Here is a 21,806-nt window from a genome sequence, read left to right as displayed (position 1 = left end):
GTTTACAACCTGTATCAGAATAATAAAACAATGATGCTCGCTTCGGAAATATTGCCAATAAGGGTGGCACCACTGTTGACAGATGGAAAAATGGAAGTCGGCTCGCGCTCAACAATTACTAATTCCTTATCTTACCTCACCTTACGTTATGGTGATCGGGAATTATAAAAGGCCACTAGGCCTGTAGGTCCCGGTCTCGTAAATTCCTGCTCTCAAAGTTAGTGAGATGTGATGTTCTTCACCATCAGCATCACTTTTTCATACTCCGATAAGATGTTATGATTGACGACACACCCTAGCGTACAGTGAGTGTACCATATGGTTCCGAATATTACGCGCCGAGGTAGGGCTCCAATGACGTCACGCTGACGTCAAGCGGATCGGGCGTTCAAATCGGCGGATTGTCTTGCCCTCCTCATACGGCCTTGGGCGGTGGGAGGGTGTCGTTGTTCGGAGGTCAATTTTGCTCAATTCTCGGATTTTCCTTAAATCCTGAAATCTGCACGAGACGTATCGAGATAGGACAAGAATTGCTCAGCCCCTAGGAAGGTACGTAGTTGTCTTTGAAGCCTTGCGCTGCTGCACACCGGCAAGCAAACAGTAGGCGCTTGCCGATAGGTTTGATTTCTTCGCCTTTTTACTTCACATTCAGTTGCCAGATTCTGTGACATGCTTGGGCCATGCATGCCGTCGCTCTGTGTGGGGTCATATCAGACCATTCTTGATCAGCCTAGCTTGGGAAAATAAAGCATCGCATTTAGTCGGGCGTCCTAATTTCGAAAAAAAATTGGCATAGGGGGTGTGGTAGTGCACACAAGGACACGGGGCAAAATGCCTTTCGAGGTCAAAGGCTAGGCATGAGGATGTTGCCAGCACAGGCTTCATTCTTCTTGAAATGGTCTGAATTGAATGAATTTCATACAAAACTAATGCAATGTTGTTGTGCAAATACATCTTCAATGTGTCTAGCTCATTCATTGTAGCTCATTCATTGATCTCCATGTGGAATATTATGATCAGCTCCAGAATTGTTGTGTTCATCAAGTGTTTGATGTGTGGGACTCAGTTACCCTTAAGTTGAAGTATCAATATTGTTTATTGGTTATATGTGATTGGAAATGCTGAAATGATTATTTTTATGGTAGGAATCATTTTTATAGCTTTCTTTTGTTTTTTTTTGCAGCTCAATAAGCCATCTTTACCAGCTTCCTTGATTTAGGCAGACACTTGTGAATCTCATTTAATGGTTCCCAGTGTTGAAAGACTGGTATGATGTTCCCATTCCATTTTCTTTGGAGTTCAAATTTTATGGAATAAGGTAGGGGTGATCCATAAGATTGTTTTGACCAATAATGGACTGTCAATAGCATGTGCTGTGACTGAGTGTGTTTTATGACTGGCACTAAGCCAGTTGTTAAAACATAGAAACGAACCATAAATCAGTGTTTTAAAGAAGTGAAAAGCAGCAGAAAATATGTTGCATATTGTTTGTTTATGCTCTTAGTGTTGTGGTCTATATTTGTAGGCACCAATGGTGCAGACTGGGATAAGAGTTCTGGTTGGGGGGCAGCACTGTAACCAGACACAAAGGGCTGCTTGAGGTAGGTATTGGCACACATTCTTGACAGATTGCTTATGAAGTAGATAGTCTATGATTTTGCATGATGGCTTTACATAACAACAGTTTATAGCACATTGATTGGTGGGCATATGCACAATTACCTCACTACAGGTGGCAGTATCATTGGGAACAGTAAACCGGTTCTGCTAGATAATGGGCGATTCACACCGCTGTGTTTGGGTGACAACACCATTCACATTCATCAGAACTGTTTGGTCAGGATCAGGATCAGTCAGAGCCAGGACAGGACAGGACTCCAGGACCACTGCTTAACACCAGGAATATCTCTGGACCAGTGCCATCTTGATGAGATTTGTCTGCTATCCAGCAGAGCCTGTTTGCTGTTCCCACAGACATTACCACCTGTAAAGTGGTAATTGTGTGCATGCCTACCAATCAATGGGGTTTACATAATAACAGTATGTCCACCCTACCAAATACAACCCCAGTAAGTGGAGATTGTGACACCAGAGAACTGTTTTCAACTGTATAAAACAACACCAGCCTCTCCAAAGGATCCTGCAAATTTAACATCCATTCTTTGTGGTGAAGCAAGTGTAAGTCCTTGCTGGGCAAGCTGGCATGGCAAGGTATGCAGAAGCAGTGAGCAGCAAAGTAAGCAGGGAACCATATAGCCTCTGCCATCACATTACAGGTGCCCTGGAAGCAAGAAGAGGTCTGAATGAACTAAATTTTGTATAAAACTTGTAATATTGGTGTATATAGATATATAGATATAGATATAGATAGATAGATAGATGGATAGATAGATAGATAGATAGATAGATAGATAGATAGATAGATAGATAGATAGATAGATAGATAGATAGATAGATAGATAGATAGATAGATAGATAGATAGATAGATAGATAGATATATATATATATATATATATATATATATATATATATATATATATATATATATATATATATATATATATGGTAGTGGTTGAAGGTCTTTCTGCTGAATACCATGCTTTTGGTATTGTTATATTTGGGGGTATATATATATATATGTATATATATATATATATATATATATATATATATATATATATATTATATACATATATATATATATATATATATATATATATATGTATATGTATATCCCCAAATATAGCAATGCCAAAAGCATGGTATTCAGCAGAAAGACCTTCAACCACTACCATTTTTCAATGGGTTCTGTCTCTTGAAAAATGGTTGAGTTGAATTTGGTCCACACACTGAAGGGTTGTTGGATGGTTACAGAGGCCTAGTAGCACAGGGAAGGCATATGGTCCATGGTCCATCCCATTGCAAAGGCAGGTTGCCAAGGGATTGGAAGAGGACAGGAACTGATAGAACCCAGAGAATTCATAGTTTTGTATTGCTCTCTGTTGCACATCTATCACCTGACACAGCAATAAAAATAAAATGTTGAGGATGAAGACCTGGGCATAACTCTCAGCCCAAACAAAGTGCACATACTTTTTGTGGTGTCTCAACAGGATGGCACCAAAAACACCACATAAACTCAAATGATGGTAAGGGGGACACCAACAATGCTGAGGAACATGTAGAACCTCAGGCACCCAAATCATGTTTAAGAGACCCCAAGTAAAGACAGGACACACTGAGGGCATGCAGCTGCCACCAGCTAGAGCAGCCCTGCTAGAGCTGTGTCATTCCATGAAGGGTCATGCCGTCGTGACTGCCTTCAGAATGGAATGACCCTTCTGACTATGGTGCTATGGTGATATATATGGTACTATGTATATGGTATATAGATGGCACTAAGGTGCCATGGACACAGGTGCTATGGTGCTAATAGACATTTTGTTTAACAAGGTGATGTTTTGGCCTTGGATGGAGAAGCTCATACAATCAGAGATACTGTGGAATTGACTTTGTAGGGGCTGAAGGGGTGACAATTTGTCATGATTCATGACTTGAAAACACATTTTAAGGGAAATGAGACCCTTTAGCTGCTCTCCGAACTTCTGTGATAACGCAAGTAGCAGCTGCGACGAACTTCTGGGCACTAAATGCCTAAATAAATGCAGGCTGAACACACAGTCAATAAGCTTTCGCGGCGGGACCATCCGCCTCGTTCTCTTCCGGAGCCCCCCCCCCCCCCCCCCCCCCCCCCCCCCGCCATCAGCCGATGACCTGTTCCGGGCGAACAGCCTATTAACACAGTCGCCTCCTTTGTGCTGCCAGTCCGAGTCAGGCCTGTCTCCCTCCACCGAGCGTGGGCCTGCCGGCCGGCTGGCTGGCAGTCGCTTCGCAGGTCACTGACCACCCGCACACACGCACGCGTGCCGCCGGACCCCAGCGGGGTGGTCGGGTCGGCCGGCCGCGGTCCCCGGGTGGCGGCCCAGTAGTGACGCGTCACGGGTGGTCCGCCACGTCCACCCGGGACTCGTCCACCCATCGTCCACCCATCCGCCACGTCCACCCACACCAATGTCCGTCTGGACGCGTGTTTCGAGCGGAGCGGTCGGTTCTGTCCGTTTCCCGTCCTGTCAGCACTGGCGGCCCGTTACCCTGCCGCTGGTCGGAAGTCTTCGCGTCCGGATTCTGTCCGTGTCGGCTGATGTAGTTTCAAAGTTTGATATTGATTGGGGAAAAAACATGTTTTGCCCTTGAAACAGTCAGTTTCAAACAGAAACACGGCCTATTTTCTTGTCCAGTGACAGCAAAAGTGCAACTTCCGAGAAGTTCTTTCCAAAGGCCACAGATTTCAGTGCCTGTCGTGTATGGCGCCCCAGGACCGAAGGAGGTCAGGCTGGGGTGCTGTTGTGAATACGGGTCGGTATGGGGTCTGTACCCGTACCACACTCTGGCCGTGGATCCGAGGGAGGAGCGGGCCAGCTGACACGCGCAGCAGCTGGCGGGTGCGTCCCGTCCGGCCGTCGACGGGCGCCCAGTCGGCCTGATTACACAGCGGACAGTCCGTAGTCAGCATCGCGACCAGAAAAAATGTAAATTTCGGACGGAAAGCATTTAATAATGGATACTCAACCTTCAAAGCTGGATGCAAGGAAATGTCATACTATGTCTGCTTTTGGCACGTCAGATATGGAATAGTGTTGTAACATGCATATCACGGGGATGCACTGCGTTTGTTACAGGGATGTGCTATTTTATTGATCGACAAATAATTGATGCATAACAAAGTACGGTAATGGCTGTATGCACTTGGCTAAGTGGAGACGGCAGGAAGGCGGGGAAGGCTGGGAGGCTTCCCTCTCCCTCTCCCTCTCCCTCTCCCTCTCCCTCCTCTCTTTCTCCCTCCCCTCTCCCCTCCTCTCTCCCTCTCCCTCTCTCCCTCCCCCCTCTCCCTCTCCCTCTCCCTCTCCCTCTCCCTCTCCTCTCCTTCTCTTCTCCCTCCCCCCTCTCCCTCTCTCCCTCTCCCCCCTCCCCCTGTCCCTCTTCCTTTTCCTCTCCCTCTCCCTCTCACTCTCACTCTCACTCTCCCTCTCTTTTTCTCCTCCCTCCCCGTCCTTATCCCGTCCTCAGAAATCAAAATCGGTTAGGTCATCTCTATCTGTTATGCTCGTGCCGAGCGCCGCACTGTATTCCGTCTCCTCTCTTGCATGCATTGAGAGCGTGATTCGATTCCCTCGCTGACTGACCTTTAACCAGCTGGGTTAGCTGGTACGGAGGGTCTCGAACTGATGGAGCCGGCCACTCCGCGTCTGGCTGCGACGTGCGATACTCATTAGACGGACTGCTTGCTCTCAACCTAAACAGCGTCCGTCAGTGTTTGGGAAGTTTTTTGTCAGTCGATCGAATCTGACGTGGCAGGCGCAAATGGCGCGATGTTGATTACGCAAGTGGTGCCCCAGGCTGTTGCAAGGAACAAAGCGTGCGACCCTGAACAATGCGTGTACCAGTGTGGTCCAGTATGTTGCTGGGTGGCCTCTGCCGTGCTCTAGTTATGTTACGGGGTGGTCAGCGGCCGAAGCTCCTGTTGTCAGAGTGTTCTGGCGTGTTTTTGCCGCACCTTGCTGCATGCATCTGGCGGAATACAGGATACCTGCCGCTTTTTATACGACTAGCTGGGTTTCAGTCCGCGCAGGGGATCCGTCCCGGGGGCTGCTGTCCCTCCCCCAGAGCGGCAGCTGCACCTGCTCTCCTTCCCTCGCTCGCAGGAGCCACAGGCGACTTTTGCCAGGAGATGACGACGCATGCGTCAGCCCAAATTATGTTTGATATTGCGTTATGGATGTGCTTGATATGGTGAAGACAAGCCTCCAGCTCCTGGTTTGTTGGTATGAGTCGACATTTCGTACGCCGGCGACCTTCAATATATCAGGAGGTACTTTTGAAGCGACGTTGCGATGCTAACTGGTGATAATAGTGACGGTGCTTCATATTTCTATCTTTGCTCATCCTCAGGAATCTCCTGAGGATGAGTACAGCCAGAAATACTGCGTACTGTCGATATAGCCGTCATTTACCATAGCAACGTCGTGTAAACCAGTGCTTCCTGGTGTCTTGATGACGGTCGGTAACTTAACATACAAACTTTCAACTCGTAGTGTTGCTATGAAGAAACTTATTCTGACTCCAATTCACGGTGGATGCGGTTGCTTCCGACCCTGACTCAGAGTGACACAACACATGAGTCAGTTCTGATTCTGATTCAGTGAGACAGGAACAGAGTTCGGAAGCGGGTCCGGTGACGTCGATTCCGGCGACAATGCTGTAGGAGACCGTCATTTGGATATGGTTCACAGCCTTTCATGGGACACTTGCTCCGACAAGACGGTTTTATATATGGCGGTGTTCCATTCGCTGCACACGTAAGCTGTAGCATGCCTGCGTCCGATTGTGGACTTGTATCCTGTGTCCTGTGTCCTGTGTCCTGTGTTCTGTTCCGGTGTGGACGGCAGCCGACTCTCGAATGACTTGGTGGACTGACACCACCTGCTCTGATGCACCAGAAGGGCGCACGTGATGCGCTGCCATCCCGGCTCAATGGCAAGTTGGTTCGCTCCCTAGTCGATTCGCACTTCAGCCTAAGTTGACCACAAGTCTGGCCCAATATCGATTTTGGACACTTTGATGCCATTTTCCCATCCGTCGCTGTCGTCCTATGGAGACCGTAAATTTTTGAATGGACCCGAGCGCCTAGAAGTATACTCAGTGACACGCTTGGTGTCAGGCTCTCGGGGGCCGCCGTCGCTCCGGGTGTGCCGTCTTATCGGCGGTCAGTGGCCGCTCGCCGCCGGGGCGTGCGACGCCGTCGCTCCCGTCGGTCCGTGCCGGCTGTTTGAGGCTCAGGCCGGCGGCGCCGACACGCCGCGGACGCCGGCCGGCAGCGGCGCTGTCGGCCCGGTCCTGGCCTGCCCTTGTCCGACTGTCCGGCGGCCGCGCCGAACGTCCGCTTCCGGGGCGCGTCCTCCGCCGACCGATCGGCGCCGCTGCCACGCGCGCGGCGGCGCGCGGCGGCGCGCGGCGTCAGTAGCGGACCAGCGGCGGGCCGGGGAGGACGCGCCGTCGCCGCCGCCGCCGTCAGGCCGCTATGGTCGGCACCGCAGGTGAGCCGCCGACGAGCACGGCGGGACGTGGGCGGCGGACTCTGCGGGAGGAGTGCGCGTCCACTGGTGTGACGAGAACTGTGGGGTCGCTGGGCCACTGGCTGTACGGGGCAGAGTTACCCTGCAGCGACTACTGAGGCCTCACGTGCGGCGAATGTGCTCCGTGGCATTGTTACGTCCATGTTTGTCGAGTACATCTAGTTCTGATAAAATAATTATGCGTGAATTTCTCATCCTCTTCTCTCGTCCTTTCGTGGTCTCCCTTCCTTGTCTCCCCGCTCTTTACTGCGGCAGCGACCAATCATGCCTTCTTTGCTGGTACACTGGTGAGGCCTTGGTGGTCATAGTCTGTTGCCGTTTGTCCACCGCGTCATGTGGCCGAGAGTTGATCATCTGTTGGCCGGCTGCCGTCGCCATGACGCTAACGGAGGTAAATGGGCCGGGCGCCGCTGCTCCGGCCAGGCTGCTCCGCCGGCTGCAGCCGTTTTCACCCAGCCCGGCTGTGGTCGTTGTCGGCCATCTCTCCGCGTGTCTGGCCGCTGCCAGCCGGCTCGTGCCTGTGTTGCCTGCCGCCGGCATGTCCGCTGAAGCACGGCCCTCTGCCTGCTCGCCCGCACACGCCTCACGCCTGCGGGCCTGGCCCACATCTCGACGGCCGCAGCGGCCTGGCACTCGAACGTCTCGGCTGCCCTGGTCCGTGTGCTGGTCCGCGTGCGCTCCGTGTGCTTAACTGTTCTGCGTTCTTCGCCACCGCGCCGCCGTGCGGCCGTTCAGGCGGCGGGGCGGCGTCACGCGCCCGTGACTTCACGCCGTGCGCGTGAGCGGCGCTGCCGTGAGCAGTCGTCGGCGCCGTTGTGTGAACGGTGGCGGCTCGGTGGGCCGGCGCCGGCCCGGGGCGAGAGAAGCGGCAGACCGGCGCTACCGTGCCGGCTAACGGGCACTGCGCCGGGCCTGACCCGGCGCAGTCGTGATCTGCTCCCGCGGAAACGCGCGCGAGGTGGCCGGCCGTGGTCACGGGCCGGCAGACGGACCGCTGCCGGTCCCAGGGCGTTGGCACTTGGGGAGATGCCAGCGGTTGCTATCGCGGTCTGACGGAATGGGATTAAAGGGGTGAGCACTGTGACTAGGTTTCACAAGCATGCGAGAAACTGGTGAGTGACACGCGGCGCTGTATCGCGGACGAGGAAGTGATGCGGCGCTGCTCCGTGTAACGGGAAGTGATGCGGCACCGCTCCGTGTCACGGGAAGGGGTGCGGCGCTGCTCCGTGTCACAGGGAGGATTGCTGCGCCGCTCCGTGTCACGGGAGGGGGTACAGCGCTGCTCCGTGTCATAAGGGGTGCAGCACCTCTCCGTGTAACGGGGAGGGGTGCAGCGCCGTCCCGTGTCACGGGAAGGGGTGCGGCGCTGCTCCGTGTCACAGGGAGGAGTGTGGCGCTGCTCCGTGCCCGGGGCAGCTTTGCGGCGCTGTTCCGTGTCACGAGCAGGGGTGCGGTGCCGTCCCATGTTACGGGGAGGGTTGCGGCGCCGGCTCGTGTTACGGGGAGGGTTGCGGCGCCGGCCCGTGTCACGGGGAGGGTTCGCGGCGCCGGCCCGTGTTACGGGGAGGTTTGCGGCGCCATCCCCTGTCACGAGGGGGGTTGCGGCCGCGGCCTGACGTGACTCGGCCGCCGGCGACGGCAGGCTGAAGACCGTCCTATCGGCGCCGCGGCCTGACGTGACTCGGCCGCCGGCGGCGGCAGGCTGAAGACCGTCTTACCGGCGCCGCGGCCTGACGTGGCTCGGCCGCCGGCGACGGCAGGCTGAAGACCGTCCTACCGGCGCCGCGGCCTGATTCCTACCCTGCTGGGCCGCGTATGAGTCAGGCGCCCCTCCCCGCCAGAGCCCTTTGTCCTGCGCGTGGCGCGCGGCCCGCCTGCCGGGGTCTGCTGCAGGCGGCCGCCTGGGGCAGTGACCGGGCTCCGTCCCACTGGGGGAGCGGGGCGGCACACGTGGCTGACTCCGCCGAACGGGTCCCTGGTGCACCCCAGCCAGGGTTGGCCCGGGCAGGGCTGCCCTGCGAGCGGGTCAACGGCCGGCCAGCCGCGTCACACAGCTGGCGGGTCGTTCGGTTGGATGGTCTGCTGTCTGTTCAGGTAGTGTTTTCAGGTCGGGCGGCTGCTCGCAGCTCAATTATTCCTCTATCGGGTGTAATGTGACGTCATATTCACTTCATATATCTGTCATATTAAACGCCTCGCGGGTTAGGTACAAGGCACAATTTTCCATTGTCATGTCAGAAGGGCCTTCTGTCGCGCAGCGTTTAAGTCCTATGGTCATTTGTCACAGCCAAAACCAAGTAAAATATTCCCCGTGAAGTAATATGTCATACATTCTTAAGTCAGATGGTTCACACTGTCATGCCGGGTGTTCCACACCGTCAGGGCAGATGGTCCAGTATGACGTCATGTGGTCTCCAGGTCAGTTCAGGTGGTCATTTTCCCAGTTCAAAGAGTCGTGAGCTTTGTTGATACTCAGTGCCGTCAGATGGCACTATTGCCACTGTTGGGTCTGACGCCGTTTCGTGGACGGATAGTATATTGTCCGGATCATAACACTTAAATATGAGGTTCATATCGGCCAGGGAACAAAGTTGGCACGCATGCGTCATGTCGTTTGTCGCAGCCAACACGAAGTCAGACATTCCCTGTGTAGTAATTATTTTATATCTTAAGTCACAGGGTTCACCAGATCATACCTGGTGTTGCGTCAAAACCGCACTTGTGCGCGGTTTTGATCTTCTGTTTATCTGAGGATTAATCACTGGTTAAACATGTATGGCGTTAGCAACCATGCAGGAAATGCGCTCTTGGTACAGGACTTATACAGTCTGACTTTAGAGCACTAGAGCCCGTTCTCTGCGTGACCTTTTAGTAGTGGTGCTGCCTGGCAGACGGTTGCCCCCAGTAGGCCGTTCAGCGCAGCTGACTGAGTGATGGCCTGGCGGCTGCGCTGGTCCAGCCTGGAAAGAAGCACAGCTGGTTGTCTTTTCTCGTCATACGACCGACATGATCGTGTCGGGCCGCGTCCCTCCGCGCCTGTCCGGTGCTGTCGACTCTGTGTGTGACCGCCGTCGTGGCCGGGCCAGACCGGGCTGGGCCGGGCCCGCTGACCCAGATCGGCCGCGACCCCTGGAGGTCTGCCACGGCCGCGGCGCGCCGGTCGATCCTGCAGCTTCGATCGGCCGCCGCGCCCGCCGCTTAGAGCCGGCCGGCTCGGCGTGCGGCGGCGCTCCCGCCGCCTCGTCCTCGCTGTCACTACGCCGCGCCCGCCGCTAAGAGCCGGCCGGCTCGGCATGCGGCGGCGCTCCGGCCGCCCCGTCCTCGCTGTCACTACGCCGCGCCCGCCGCTAAGAGCCGGCCGGCTCGGCATGCGGCGGCGCTCCTGCCGCCTCGTCCTCGCTGTCACTGCGCCGCGCCCGCCGCTGAGAGCCGGCCGGCTCGGCATGCGACGGCGCTCCCGCCGCCTCGTCCTCGCTGTCACTGCGCCGCGCCCGCCGCTGAGAGCCGGCCGGCTCGGCATGCGGCGGCGCTCCGGCCGCCTCGTCCCCGCTGTCACTGCGCCGCGCCCGTCGCCTCTCGGCCGCCTCGTGCGCGCAGTCACTGCGCCGCGCCCGCCGCCTCTCGGCCAGCGCGGCGGTCGCGCAGCGGTCCCACGCGTCGCCGAGCACTCCCGTTGCGCCCGAGAGTGCCACCCCGTCGGTCGCGTCGCAGCCGCGTGCTGTGCTGCTGTGGTGGCTCTAGAGGTATCTGCACCCGTCCAGGCGGTCCTGAACGGTGCCACGCCTGTCACTTATCCCAGGCGTCCCCTTATAGCGGCCGTCCGTCAGACGTCAGTGGCCTCGTCTGCTACGCCCGGGGGTGCCGCTCCCGTCCGCTGTGGTCCAGCTGGTCCACAGCACTCAGCGCCACACGAGTCCTCCCTGCGCCCGTCCGCCGGCCCGGGGCGTCACGGGTCTGACGTGTCCCGGCTCGCGCTGGCGCGGCGGGCAGGCTTCAGGAGCTGGGTGTTGCCGGGCGACGCCCCATGTGTGATGTGCAGGTCTGAGTTGACCACGGGTGGTTACCCAGCCCAGCCATTCAGCTGCAGCTATCGGGGATCGCCGGCAGCTTGTCGGCGGCCAGCGCCAGGGCCAAAACTCCGCGCGTCCAGCCTCTCCTCGTCTGGCTGCGTGGCGGCCATGTGTCACGTGCCTGTGTCCGGCAGTCGCCGTGTGACCGTGATCAGCTCCGTGACCGCTGCCGGGCTCTCGCTCCGTGACCGTTGCCGTGTCCTCGCTCCGTGACGACTGCCGGGCTCCCGGGTCCAGCCCGGTGGCCTGCTGACCAGAGCGTGACGTCGCGCATGGTGTGCTGAAGACCGGCCCGGACCGTGCCGCCCAGTAATGGTGGTGACACTCGCGAAGGTGGCCCGTGGCGCGTGACCTTTGTCCCAGTGCCGGCCTCTGTTCTGTGCTGTGCGTCCCCGCTACCGGACGTGGCGCGGGCGCAAGTGTCCCGCTCGAGGAACGGCCAGTGATGGTTGTTTGGGCTTTTTCTCTGTGACGCGCCTTTTACCGGTGTCTGTGGGCCTGCGCTGAAAATAACCCCCCTGGGCTGCACGATATGGCACCAACTTTGGGAGGATAGCTCTGTGGGCTGAAGGTTCGCTTTCCAGGTATTCATGGAGATTAGATATGCCTATGTGCAACTGGTTGACGAGAATCCCTCGTGACACATCTCCGACTCCGATTGTCCGTCTGACAGTCGCATTCTGCAAGCCCTGCAGCTATTCCGAGAGTGACGGCACGTATCAGCCCGCGGCCTGGCCTCGCCGCGCGCGCCGCGGTCACTACGCACCGCCCTGGTGCACGCGCACTCCGGCCGAGGCCGGGCGCACCCACGCGCGACTCGTATGCCTGTCACGGCCTGAAGGGGGCATATCGCGGTCAGCGCGGCGTGCGCCGAGGAAGTGGCGGCGGCGCGCGGCCTTGATGCGGCCGCGCCGTTTCCAGCCTTGGCGCGTGATGGGCGCGTGCATCCATCGCGCGCGCTCGCTTCCGGCCACGGGGGCATCGGCAGGCCGGGCCGCACGTGCCGCACGGTTGGGGCCCTGGCGTTGGTGTTGGTGGCGGGGTCGGAGAGGGGCGCTCTTTGTGGTGGCGTCGGCTCGCGCTGGCATCGATCGAGCGCCGGCTCCACGGTCGCCCAGCTGGCGGCTGTGACGCACTGGACCGAACCGGCGAACTCTGTCTGTAGGCTGCCTTGCCAGTGGGGAGACGCCGCCCTGTACCTCCCCCACTGGCCCGATCCTACCAGTACCTCCCTCCCCCACCGGCCCAATCCTACAGTACCTCCCCCCCCCCACCGGCCCGATCCCGGCCGGCTGTTTACTGGCCCCGTTTGTCGGCGCCAGCTGAGTGTGCGGCTGGGGCCGACATCTGCGGCCTGTTGATGTGTCCTGATGACGTCCCCCCTGCACACACATACACACACACACACACACACACACACCCCTCCGCCCGGCCGGCCGACTGTCCACTCCAGCGGGCAGGTGGGCCTCACTGCCCGGCATCGAGCGCCGGTCGGCGAGGGCCCCTGTCCGTACCGGAGCGCTGCGGGCTGTCCACTCCAGCGGGCAGGTGGGCCTCACTGCCCGGCGTCGAGCGCCGGTCGGCGAGGGCCCCTGTCCGTGCCGGGACGCTGCCGTGGACCGCCGCCGCCGGCTCCCGTGGCCTGCTCCTGCGGGCGCCGGCGGCGGGTCGCTGCGGCGGCTGCTCGGTCAGCTGCTCACGTCATACCCGAGCCGAGGCCCAGGCTGCAGACTGTGCGATAACGCCACAGTGATCGGACCGCCCACCTGCTGCGTACGGTGCGCAGCAGTACAGCGGGGCGGTAACGCGTACCGCGCTGCAGTACAGCGGGGCGGTAACGCGCACGGCGGTCTGATCGCGGGTGCTTTCCTCGTCCTGATTTCCTCGTCACAAGGTTGTGCAGCCATAACAGGAGGGCGTTGATTTGCGTCGGACGCTTGCACCCACGCCTGCGTGTGGGCGTTGCATTGCTGATGCCGCTGTTTTCCTGACATTGGCCTTCGTCAGTGCGAGGGGCTCCGTTTTCGCCGTGTCTGATGACTGGCCGACACCGAAGCCCCGTGTTGACGGCTGGACTGGCGTCGAGCCGGTATCTTGATGTGGCTGGGGCGGGCCGCGGCGCGACAGGAGACCGAGCCTCGGCGCGCCGCTCGGGCTGCGACGCGACGAGTCGGCCGCCTCCGTCAGCGTTCAGCCGGCCGGAGGCAGGCCGACCGCCGGCCCGCGCGCCCTGTCCGGTGACGTCTCCGGTCTCGGGTCGTCACGTGCGCCACGTCACCACGTGTCGCGGGCGTGGCCGAAGTGGAGGGATGCTCTTGACCGTCCCAGAAGGGGGCAGCAGAAGCGCACCGCCACGTCCGTCCGCGCACGAGTGCTGCCTTTAGCATTTTGCACTGCTGCTGGCGGGACAAACGCGGCGCGCGGTGGAGCTGCACAGCTGTGACCAGACTGCGTCGGCCGCATCGGAAGGGGCCGAGTCGGCCGCATCGGAAGGGGCCGAGTCGGCACAGACCCGGAAAACGTTGGCATCACCGGCGGACAAAAACGTCCGCCGCTTGATGGTCGCGGATGTCTGGCAGGCGACCAAAACAGATATGCGGGCAGCACTGGCGGACGTTGTTGTCTGTTGGCGGCGCCGTCCCAGCGCAGGCTCCTGTGCGCCTTGTCCCCGATCCTTGTGTGGAGACGACGGATTAGGTACTGTTGACTCATCGTTTTTGCTGGTCGGTTGCAGCTAATGCCGCTGCTTTTTGCGTGCGCCTCCTTGTCCGAATGCACGGATTCCATCTGTTTGACTCATTGTTATTGTGCTCCGCCTATCACCGGTAATGCTGATGAGACTTGTGATAGACGTCCTGATGTCGTAATGTCTCCGAGCTGATCAGGCCTGTACGGATGCCTTCGCAGGGTCAAGGAGGGAGTGGGCGAGTGGTCAGTCAACTCATAACAAGCATCAGGTTTTATCAAAACTCCAGGCAAGCAGCTTGCTTAAGCTGCGACGACATTTGGGACCTCTTTCCCGTGTTGAAGCGGTACTGATTGGTCCTTGTGGTTGTCGGCAGCTGGATTACCAAACAAGGCCAGGGCTGAGTCATTTCGTCGCCGGGTAGAAGCCGCGTTATCGGCGTGAGCCCTGATTCACGTTGATGGAATCACGATGCCCACGTCGTCAAACACTCCGGTGCGTCAGACGAGGACGGCCGCCAGCGCTCGGTAGCAAAGACAGGAAGACAAGATAAGCCTCCTGATAAATATGCTCGGAGCCTTCCAAAACAAGCCAGCGTCTGCGGTATGCCCGGGGGCAGAGCGGCGCGTCTGCCACGTCCCTGTGGGAAGGGGCAGACCAGTGGTCCTTTGCTTTGGACTGGAAGGTCCGGCTGCCTCCACATGTGTTCGATGGGAGTCCCGGAGTACGTCATGCGTGCGTATCTTATTGGGAGGGTCACAACCTCAGCGTGCCGTCCTGCCCGTGCCAGCGCGGCGGTCCGGTGCCGCTTCTGACTGCGCGTCTGGCGGGGCGGGCCGGGCGGCCGGATATGTGCCACGCCCGCCGACCGAGCCCAGCATCGACCCGGACGGGGCGGTCGGCCGGCGGCCTCCATTCATCCCGCCACGCCACCGGCGAACGAGCGGCAGTGCTGGAGGTCGCCGGGGTCATCCGGCAGGTCGCACGATCACTCAGCGGGCGTCGTGTGTCTTCGTTTGGAGCAGAGGCGTGGTACTCAGGGATTTAATCCAGTGTAATGCGGCGTGGTGAGGAGAGGATAAGACCTTCACGAAGAAGTGCTTGTGGAGGGAGATATCCAGATCGCACTGCGGCGGGTGTGCACAAGCGAATAAAGCCACCGCTGCCTCATCCTTGGGCGAATTGGGAGAAGTGTCTGCGGTCGCGGTTCGTGACGGACGGCTTGGCTTGAGAGTGCCGTGTTGGCGGCGGTGCTCGTCGCCCGGTGCGGGCGCACCGGACCGGCCGGCCGGCGCCCGGTGCGCCGCTGACGTGTCGGCGGCGGCGGCGCCTGGCCCGGAGCGTGCGCGGCCGCCAGCTGCGGCGGACGGCCGGCCGACGCCGACGACGGCCGCCGACGGAGGCGCGCGGGGAGAGCCGGTGGGCCGATACGGCCGGCGGCCGGCGCTATCGCGGCCGGCGGGCCGGCCAGTCGTCCGCCCGGCGGCGCCGCGCCGCCACACGGCCGCTGACCGACGCCCGGGCCCGCAGGCGATGCCCGGCTGGGAGTGCCCCGGTGGTGCGCGCGGCACGCTGACGTCATGGAGCAGCTGAGCCTGAGCGGCCGTCCGTCGCGCTCGCGCAGTGTGTCGCCGGCCCCGCTGCTGCCGCCGCTGCCGCCGGCCACCCTCAGGTGAGTGAGCAGCCGGGCAACTGGCTGAGAAGCGCCACCTCTCCCCGTCCACTCCAGGTCAGCAGTGCCCATCGCGCGTCTGGTCCTCGTTTACTGACCATCCCACTTGATCAGCCAGCTTCTGGCCAGTAATGCCCGCCTCCGGTCCAGTCCCCAGGTCATCCATCGCCCTCCCCCTCAGGTCAGGGAGTGTGTGTGTATCAGGTCCGTAGTTTCCCATGTCAGGTCACCGACGATCTTCCCCGGATCTGTAGAGCGTGTTTGTGCATGCCATTGTTCGCCCACACCCGCCACAGTTCCCTTCCGGTAACTTTCCACCTCGCAGCTCAATAAATGTCCGACCCGGCCATACCCCAGTTCAGTGACCGCCCACCCCATCCCCGCACCTCATTTCAGTGACCGCCCACCCCATCCCCACATTCCAGTTTAGTGACCGCTCACCCCATCCCCGCACCCCGGTTCAGTGACCGCTCACCCCATCCCCGCACCCGAGTTCAGTGACCGCCCACCCCATTCCCGCACCCGAGTTCCGTGACCGCCCACCCCATCCCCGCACCCCAGTTCAGTGAACGCCCACCCCATCCCCGCACCCCAGTTCACTGACCTCCCACGCCATCCCCGCACCCCAGTTCAGTGAACGCCCAGCCCATCCCCGCACCCCAGTTCAGTGACCGCCCACCCCATCCCCGCACCCCAGTTCAGTGACCGCCCAACCCACCCCCGCACCCCGGGTTAATGACCGGCCACCCTCAATTCAGCCGGCGTCCCCATCAGTTGTGACCGTCCCAACCTCCAATTAGAGACCGTCTGGCCCTCACCCCTGGGTTAAGCGGCCGGCTGCCCCCTCTGCATTCCCCAAAGCCCCAGTCGCGTGAGCGTCCACGCCACGTTGACCCCTCCGTGACCGGCCGCCCTGGACAGCGGACCGTGTTGTCGACCTCCCTGTACTCGTGCGTGTGTCTGTGCGTTGTGAGCGTAGGGCTGCGCTCCCCACCCTGTACTGTGGCCAGGCACGTTCTGCGAGCGTCCGTGCACGATGAGGGCCGGTGGCGCCGGCTGGGGGAGCCGACGGCGGCGAGCGGGCCGGGCGGCCGCCGCCAGTGGGGACCGCGCCACCACGGCTGGGGTCCCGGCGGGCTCCACACGCAGATTGGTGTGCCGACAACGGACAGAGAGCGCAGACACCAGACACGACAAATTGGTACCAACGGACACCGCACTGGCCAGAACACACGCCGGCGAGCGGGGGCTCGGTGTCGGATCATAACTGGACACGGCTGCGGACAGCGGGGACCCTTCGCGGGACCGGACAGCGTCTGACGCACGGGAGCGCTGGAGCGGGGCGGCACCCCCCGCGCCGGCCGGCGTACGGGAGCGCTGGAGCGGGGCGGCACCCCCCGCGCCGGGCACAGTCCTCGCCGGCTGACGTCTGACGCACGGGAGCGCTGGAGCAGGGCGGCACCCCCCGCGCCGGACACAGTCCTCGCTGGCTGACGTCTGGGCGCGGTGACGTCAGCCGCGCCCAGGGAGAACGGCCACACCTGTGCGCCGTGCGCGGCCGACCTAGCGGGGCCTGCCACCTGTGGTGGGGTGGCAGACCTGCCATGTGTGCCGAATCAGCTGGTGTCCCGCGCGCAGGGCATTCCGGGCTTTTTGGTGCCTAGGTGCGACCGCCGGCTTTGCGGCGTCGATGATTAATCCCATTTCTTGGAAGCTCATACCTGGCGTGGTCAGGCGCGAGTGAATTCCGCGGTGTAATGCAGCGTGGGCGGCTGCTCTCATCGCACACGCGGACAAATCATGACTGACGGCTCCGTGCCAGGGTTGTCGTGCGGATCACGCGATTAGCCGGATTGGCCGCCACGCTTTGCATCGGAAACTCGCTTTTTGTGCAGCACCACAAAATAATTAAACGCTCGCCATAAACGGAGTGGGCGGAGAAGGGTGATGCCATTGGTGTCGGTGAGGGGCGTGCTGCCGCGGTGTCGCTCGCTGCACGGGGTGGCGGGTGCATCGTATGGCCGTCGCTGGTGGCGGTGCGGCAGTGCCGCCGCGCGCCGCGCCCAGCCTGTGACCACTGTGCGCCCTCTTACAGTCCTGCTCGGACGCTGCCAGTTATGCTAGTCTCCCGTCAGACATGAACCGACAGCGTAGTTTGCCCTTGTTCAAAAGGTACGCCCTGGCCTTGTGTGTGTGTGTGAGCGGTAGCCCTAGCGTCGTTAGCCGCCCGCCGCCGGCAGCTGGGCGGCCACCCCGCCTCTCCTCTGTTTGGTTTGCACGCGCCCGGCCTGCCGTCCGCATCGCCGCCGAGCCGCCGTGGGTCGCCTGTCGGGCGCCGGCGTCCCGTCACGCAGCATCGATCACGGGCCGGCCGGCCGGCGCCGCCACGCGTCCCGTCCGCCGACGCTCACCTCGTTTTTGTGCGCCGTCCGCCGACGGCACGGCGCGGCGCGCCTCGCCTCGCCCCGCCTAGCCTCGCCCCTCACCGCGTCACAAAGCCCGCTGGTCTGAGTTTGCGCCGCCGCTCGCCGGCACCGAGTGAGCACGCCTGTTGGACCGCAGCACCCTGCCTTAGGCACCGCGTGCCCGTGCTCGCCCACGCTCTCACCTCTCACAGTCACTGGCACCTGGCGTGTGTGAGCGCCGCTCGGCTGGCGTGACGCCGATCTCGCCGGACCGCCCGGCCGTAGCTCCCCCCTCCCTCCCCCTCCCCGCTGCCCCCTCGCAGGTGCGTCGCCGCGCCGAGGCGCACCCGGTGAGCCAGATAACGCGCCGCTGGCGGCTCCGGAAGCCCGGAGCGCACGCAGCGCGCTGCGCGTGCCGATAACGGCGCGGCGGTCTGCCGACGGAGGCGGCGCAGCCTTCTTAGAAGCCGACTCTGAGCCGTTTGGTGGACGGGCAATGGCTGGTTTTCTGGATTTCACCACTCGTTTGTTAGTTTTATTGTCAGCTGTATCGCCAGCCTATTGGATCATGGCGTTAATTCAGCCAATGGATGCGCTTTTAGATAATTAACAACCGCCAATAGTATCTATATGTCTCGTAGATCGCTCTAGCCATTTCTCTTCCTGCTTTTTGTCGCAGATGCCGTAGTTCACCTGTTTTACTCACTTTGATTCTCTGCTGGTTATTTTACGTGTATTACCCTTTAAATGCGTGCTGAAGGGGGACACGATGCGGGCTGCTAAATTGGTGGACGTAGCGAACTGAATGTGAATTGCACCTTAAAGCTCTCTGTATGACCCACCTGCCTCATGCGTATCTACTTGAGCGAAACACTGCTCCCCAGCCCCCCCCCCCCCCTCTGTCGGCGACCCCCCCAGCGCTGCCCCGCTCACCGCTGGCTCGCCCCGCCGACAGCAAATGGGGCTCCGAGTCGGCGGCGTCCGGGGCTTCGGCGAGCACGCCGGCGCGGCCGCGGCGGCGCCGCTCGCCGCGCGGCGCCGCCGCCGGCCCGGCCGGGTGGCGCGGCCGCGCCGAGTCGGACGTCACGCCCGCCCGACAGCGCGGCGACTCTGGCGACGAACCGTACGGCGGCACCGATGACGACGAGTCGGTGAGTGGCGGCGCCGCGGCGGACAGCTCCGGCCGCGCTCCGCACCGGCCGGGTTGCCGCCGACCGGCCGGGTGCCGCGCCGATCCGGCCGGGTGCCGCGCCGATCCGGCCGGGTGCCGCGCCGATCCGGCCGGGTGCCGCGCCGATCCGGCCGGGTGCCGCGCCGATCCGGCCGGGTGCCCCTCCGACCGGCCGGGTGCCGCGCCGATCCGGCCGGGTGCCGCGCCGATCCGGCCGGGTGTGCCGCTCCGATCCGGCCGGGTGTCGCGCCGATCCGGCCGGGTGCCGCGCCGATCCGGCCGGGTGCCGCGCCAGTACGGCCGCGCCGCGGTCGGCTCAGCGCCAATGGCGGCCGGACCCCGAGGCTGACTGATAGCGAAGCTGACTGGCCGGAAGATCAGCCCGGCGCCGGACAGCTATCTCCGTGCCTCGGTGGCCGTATCATGCGATCCATTGACTCGCTATGAACTCACCGACCTGGTGGGTTACTGGGCGCCGTGTTCTCCGAGGACCCTATGTCCCGTGGCCTGGTGCTACTTGTGGTACCCCCCGCCTCCCTGCACAACAGGTCGGCCGAGCTGGGCCAAATATGTCGGAGCGGTGGGTAAACCCCTACTACCAAGACCGACATGACCAACCGGACGGCCATCGTGACCTGACCTGACCTGACCTGACCTGACCTGACCTGCGCTGCAGACCACGCCACTGGTGGGAGCGGCCGCCGACGCGGACCGAGCCGGACCACCACGAGCGGCCGGACGAGGCGCGCATTGCGGGAGGCCACGGAGACGGTGCAGTCCAAGATAGCCCGCTGCAAGGAGGCCATCAAGCAGCAGCAGCGAGTCAGGGACGGTAGGCAGACCCCGGCGGCAGCCAGCCGCGCTGATGCAGTGTTCTGTGTGTTGTCGGGGACGGTAGGCAGACCCCGGCGGCAGCCAGCCGCGTTGTTGCAGTACTCTGTGTGTTGTCAGGGACGGTAGGCAGAACCCGGCGGCAGCCAGCCGCGTTGACGCAGTGTTCTGTGTGTTGTCGGGGACGTAGGCAGGACCCCGGCGGCGCCAGCCGCGTCGTTTGGAGGTACTCTGTGTGTTGTCAGGGACAGGTAGGCAGACCCCGGCGGCAGCCAGCCGCGCTGAGCCAGTGCTCTGTGTGTTGTCTTGACCGCGCATGGGGTACACTTGCCTGGAACACAATGCCTGAGTAATACAGATATTGTATGGCAGTGTTGTGAGTAGCGTTGAGCTAGTGCCAACAGGGGCGTGACTGGCTTTCATCTTTGGTTGGCGCAGTCGTCTTGCATTTCACCCTGCGGAACGAAATAGCAGTGTTGCAATGTCTCAAAGATTGCAAACTGAACTGCAACTTGTTGCCGTTTAATGTATCTGGCAAATCTTCTTACGAGATGACTGCGATAACGGCGATGTACCCCCCAGATATGACCCCTGTGGTCTGGTGGCTCGGGTTTCGTAGACTCGCAATCTGCCTGAGGCCCGGCGCTCGTCGTGACCCCACGCCACGGCATGGTTCAGCCGTGTTTCCGTTAACTGCATCGATCGCATTGCTCAGAGTTGAGCGGAAACTGCAACGACGAGCGCAACTTAATGAACTGACCGACGGGCGTTCGTCGGCTGCACTCGCAAAGACGCTGTCGAGCCGCTCCGTTCGCCGTTTATTTCGATCGTCGATCTCGGGCGCGAGCACCGCTAATTGTCTGTCGCTGTGCCTCACCCGCAGACAACGTGAACGAGTACCTGATCCAGACGGCAGCCGTGCAGGACAAGCAGCAGCAGCAGAAGCTGAAGGCCCTTTTCGAGAAGAAGAACCAGAAGGCGGCGCAGCAGATGGCGCACCAGCAGCGCAAGCTGGAAGTGTACACGCGACGCGCCAAGGAGCTGGAGACGTGCGGCCTCTCGCACCGTCAGCCCAAGGAAGTGCTCAAGGACGTGGGTTACGGACTCAGGTCAGTCCGTCGCCGGGCTGGAGGAGGGTCGCTGCAGACCGGCCCGCCAGCACAGCAGACTGACAGGTCGCGCGTGGGAGGGACGGTCAGGTCGGGGACAGGTGGGAGCTGAAGTTGTAGACTTTGGCGGGCTCGGTCTGTCGGGAGGAGAGCGAGTGTTGTTGTGAACGTGGTGCTGAGGTTGGAGAGATTGCCCGCTGTGCCCAGGTCAATCCGTGTTGCTTGGGACGGCGGGGTAAATGGCTCAGTAGTGGAGCTCTTAAACGCCCGACTCTGATGCGACCGCTCCACAGCCAGCACAAGTTCGTTTCATGCGCCAGATGATGGTGTTCGCTTCAACAATGCAACCGAAATGCGACCGAGCCAATGTCGATTCGGTAGTTTGCGATTGGTCAGCCTGGTAGCGTCGCAGCCTCTCAGGCTTCCATTGAAAATACTCGGCGTCGTCTCTCCTGGTCAGTCGTGTGGCCGTCCTCGCGTCTGCGCTACTGACCACTCCCGCCTTCCGTTGGCCGTTGACGGTTGTGCCCCGCCCGTCGTCGCCCTTCTGACGGGCGGAGCGTGCCCTGCCCGCCGTGATGGGCCATGACCGCCGTCGCCCCTCTAAGGGGCGCAGCGTGCCCTGCCCGCCGCGGTCGGCCCTGCCCACCGCCACCCCTCTGACGGGC

The 21,806-nt window shown here is 60.8% G+C and overlaps 1 protein-coding gene and 1 long non-coding RNA gene across 2 annotated transcripts in view; one reads left to right on the top strand and one right to left on the bottom strand.

Moving 5' to 3' along the window:
- The first annotated feature begins 416 nt into the window (after nt 1-416).
- LOC119103525 (uncharacterized) lies at nt 417-19,022 on the top strand. Its single transcript, XR_005094772.1, has 4 exons — nt 417-549; nt 15,481-15,622; nt 17,718-17,794; nt 18,983-19,022. It is a non-coding gene; the product is annotated as an uncharacterized LOC119103525 (long non-coding RNA).
- A 2,202-nt stretch (nt 19,023-21,224) lies between these two features.
- LOC119102288 (transmembrane and coiled-coil domains protein 2) overlaps nt 21,225-21,806 on the bottom strand; it is an 18,741-nt gene continuing 18,159 nt past the window's right edge. Inside the window, exon 13 of the mRNA XM_037225654.1 lies at nt 21,225-21,275. Within this exon, the coding sequence (XP_037081549.1) occupies nt 21,225-21,275 (51 nt within the window). The remainder of the gene's footprint in view (nt 21,276-21,806) is intronic.

This window comes from Pollicipes pollicipes, unplaced genomic scaffold (assembly GCF_011947565.3).
Source record: "Pollicipes pollicipes isolate AB1234 unplaced genomic scaffold, Ppol_2.1 Scaffold_5724;HRSCAF=6776_pilon_pilon_pilon, whole genome shotgun sequence".
NCBI lineage: Eukaryota > Metazoa > Arthropoda > Thecostraca > Pollicipedomorpha > Pollicipedidae > Pollicipes > Pollicipes pollicipes.
The sequence above is the reverse complement of the archived record's forward strand: the minus strand, read 5'-3'. Positions and strand labels throughout refer to the sequence as shown.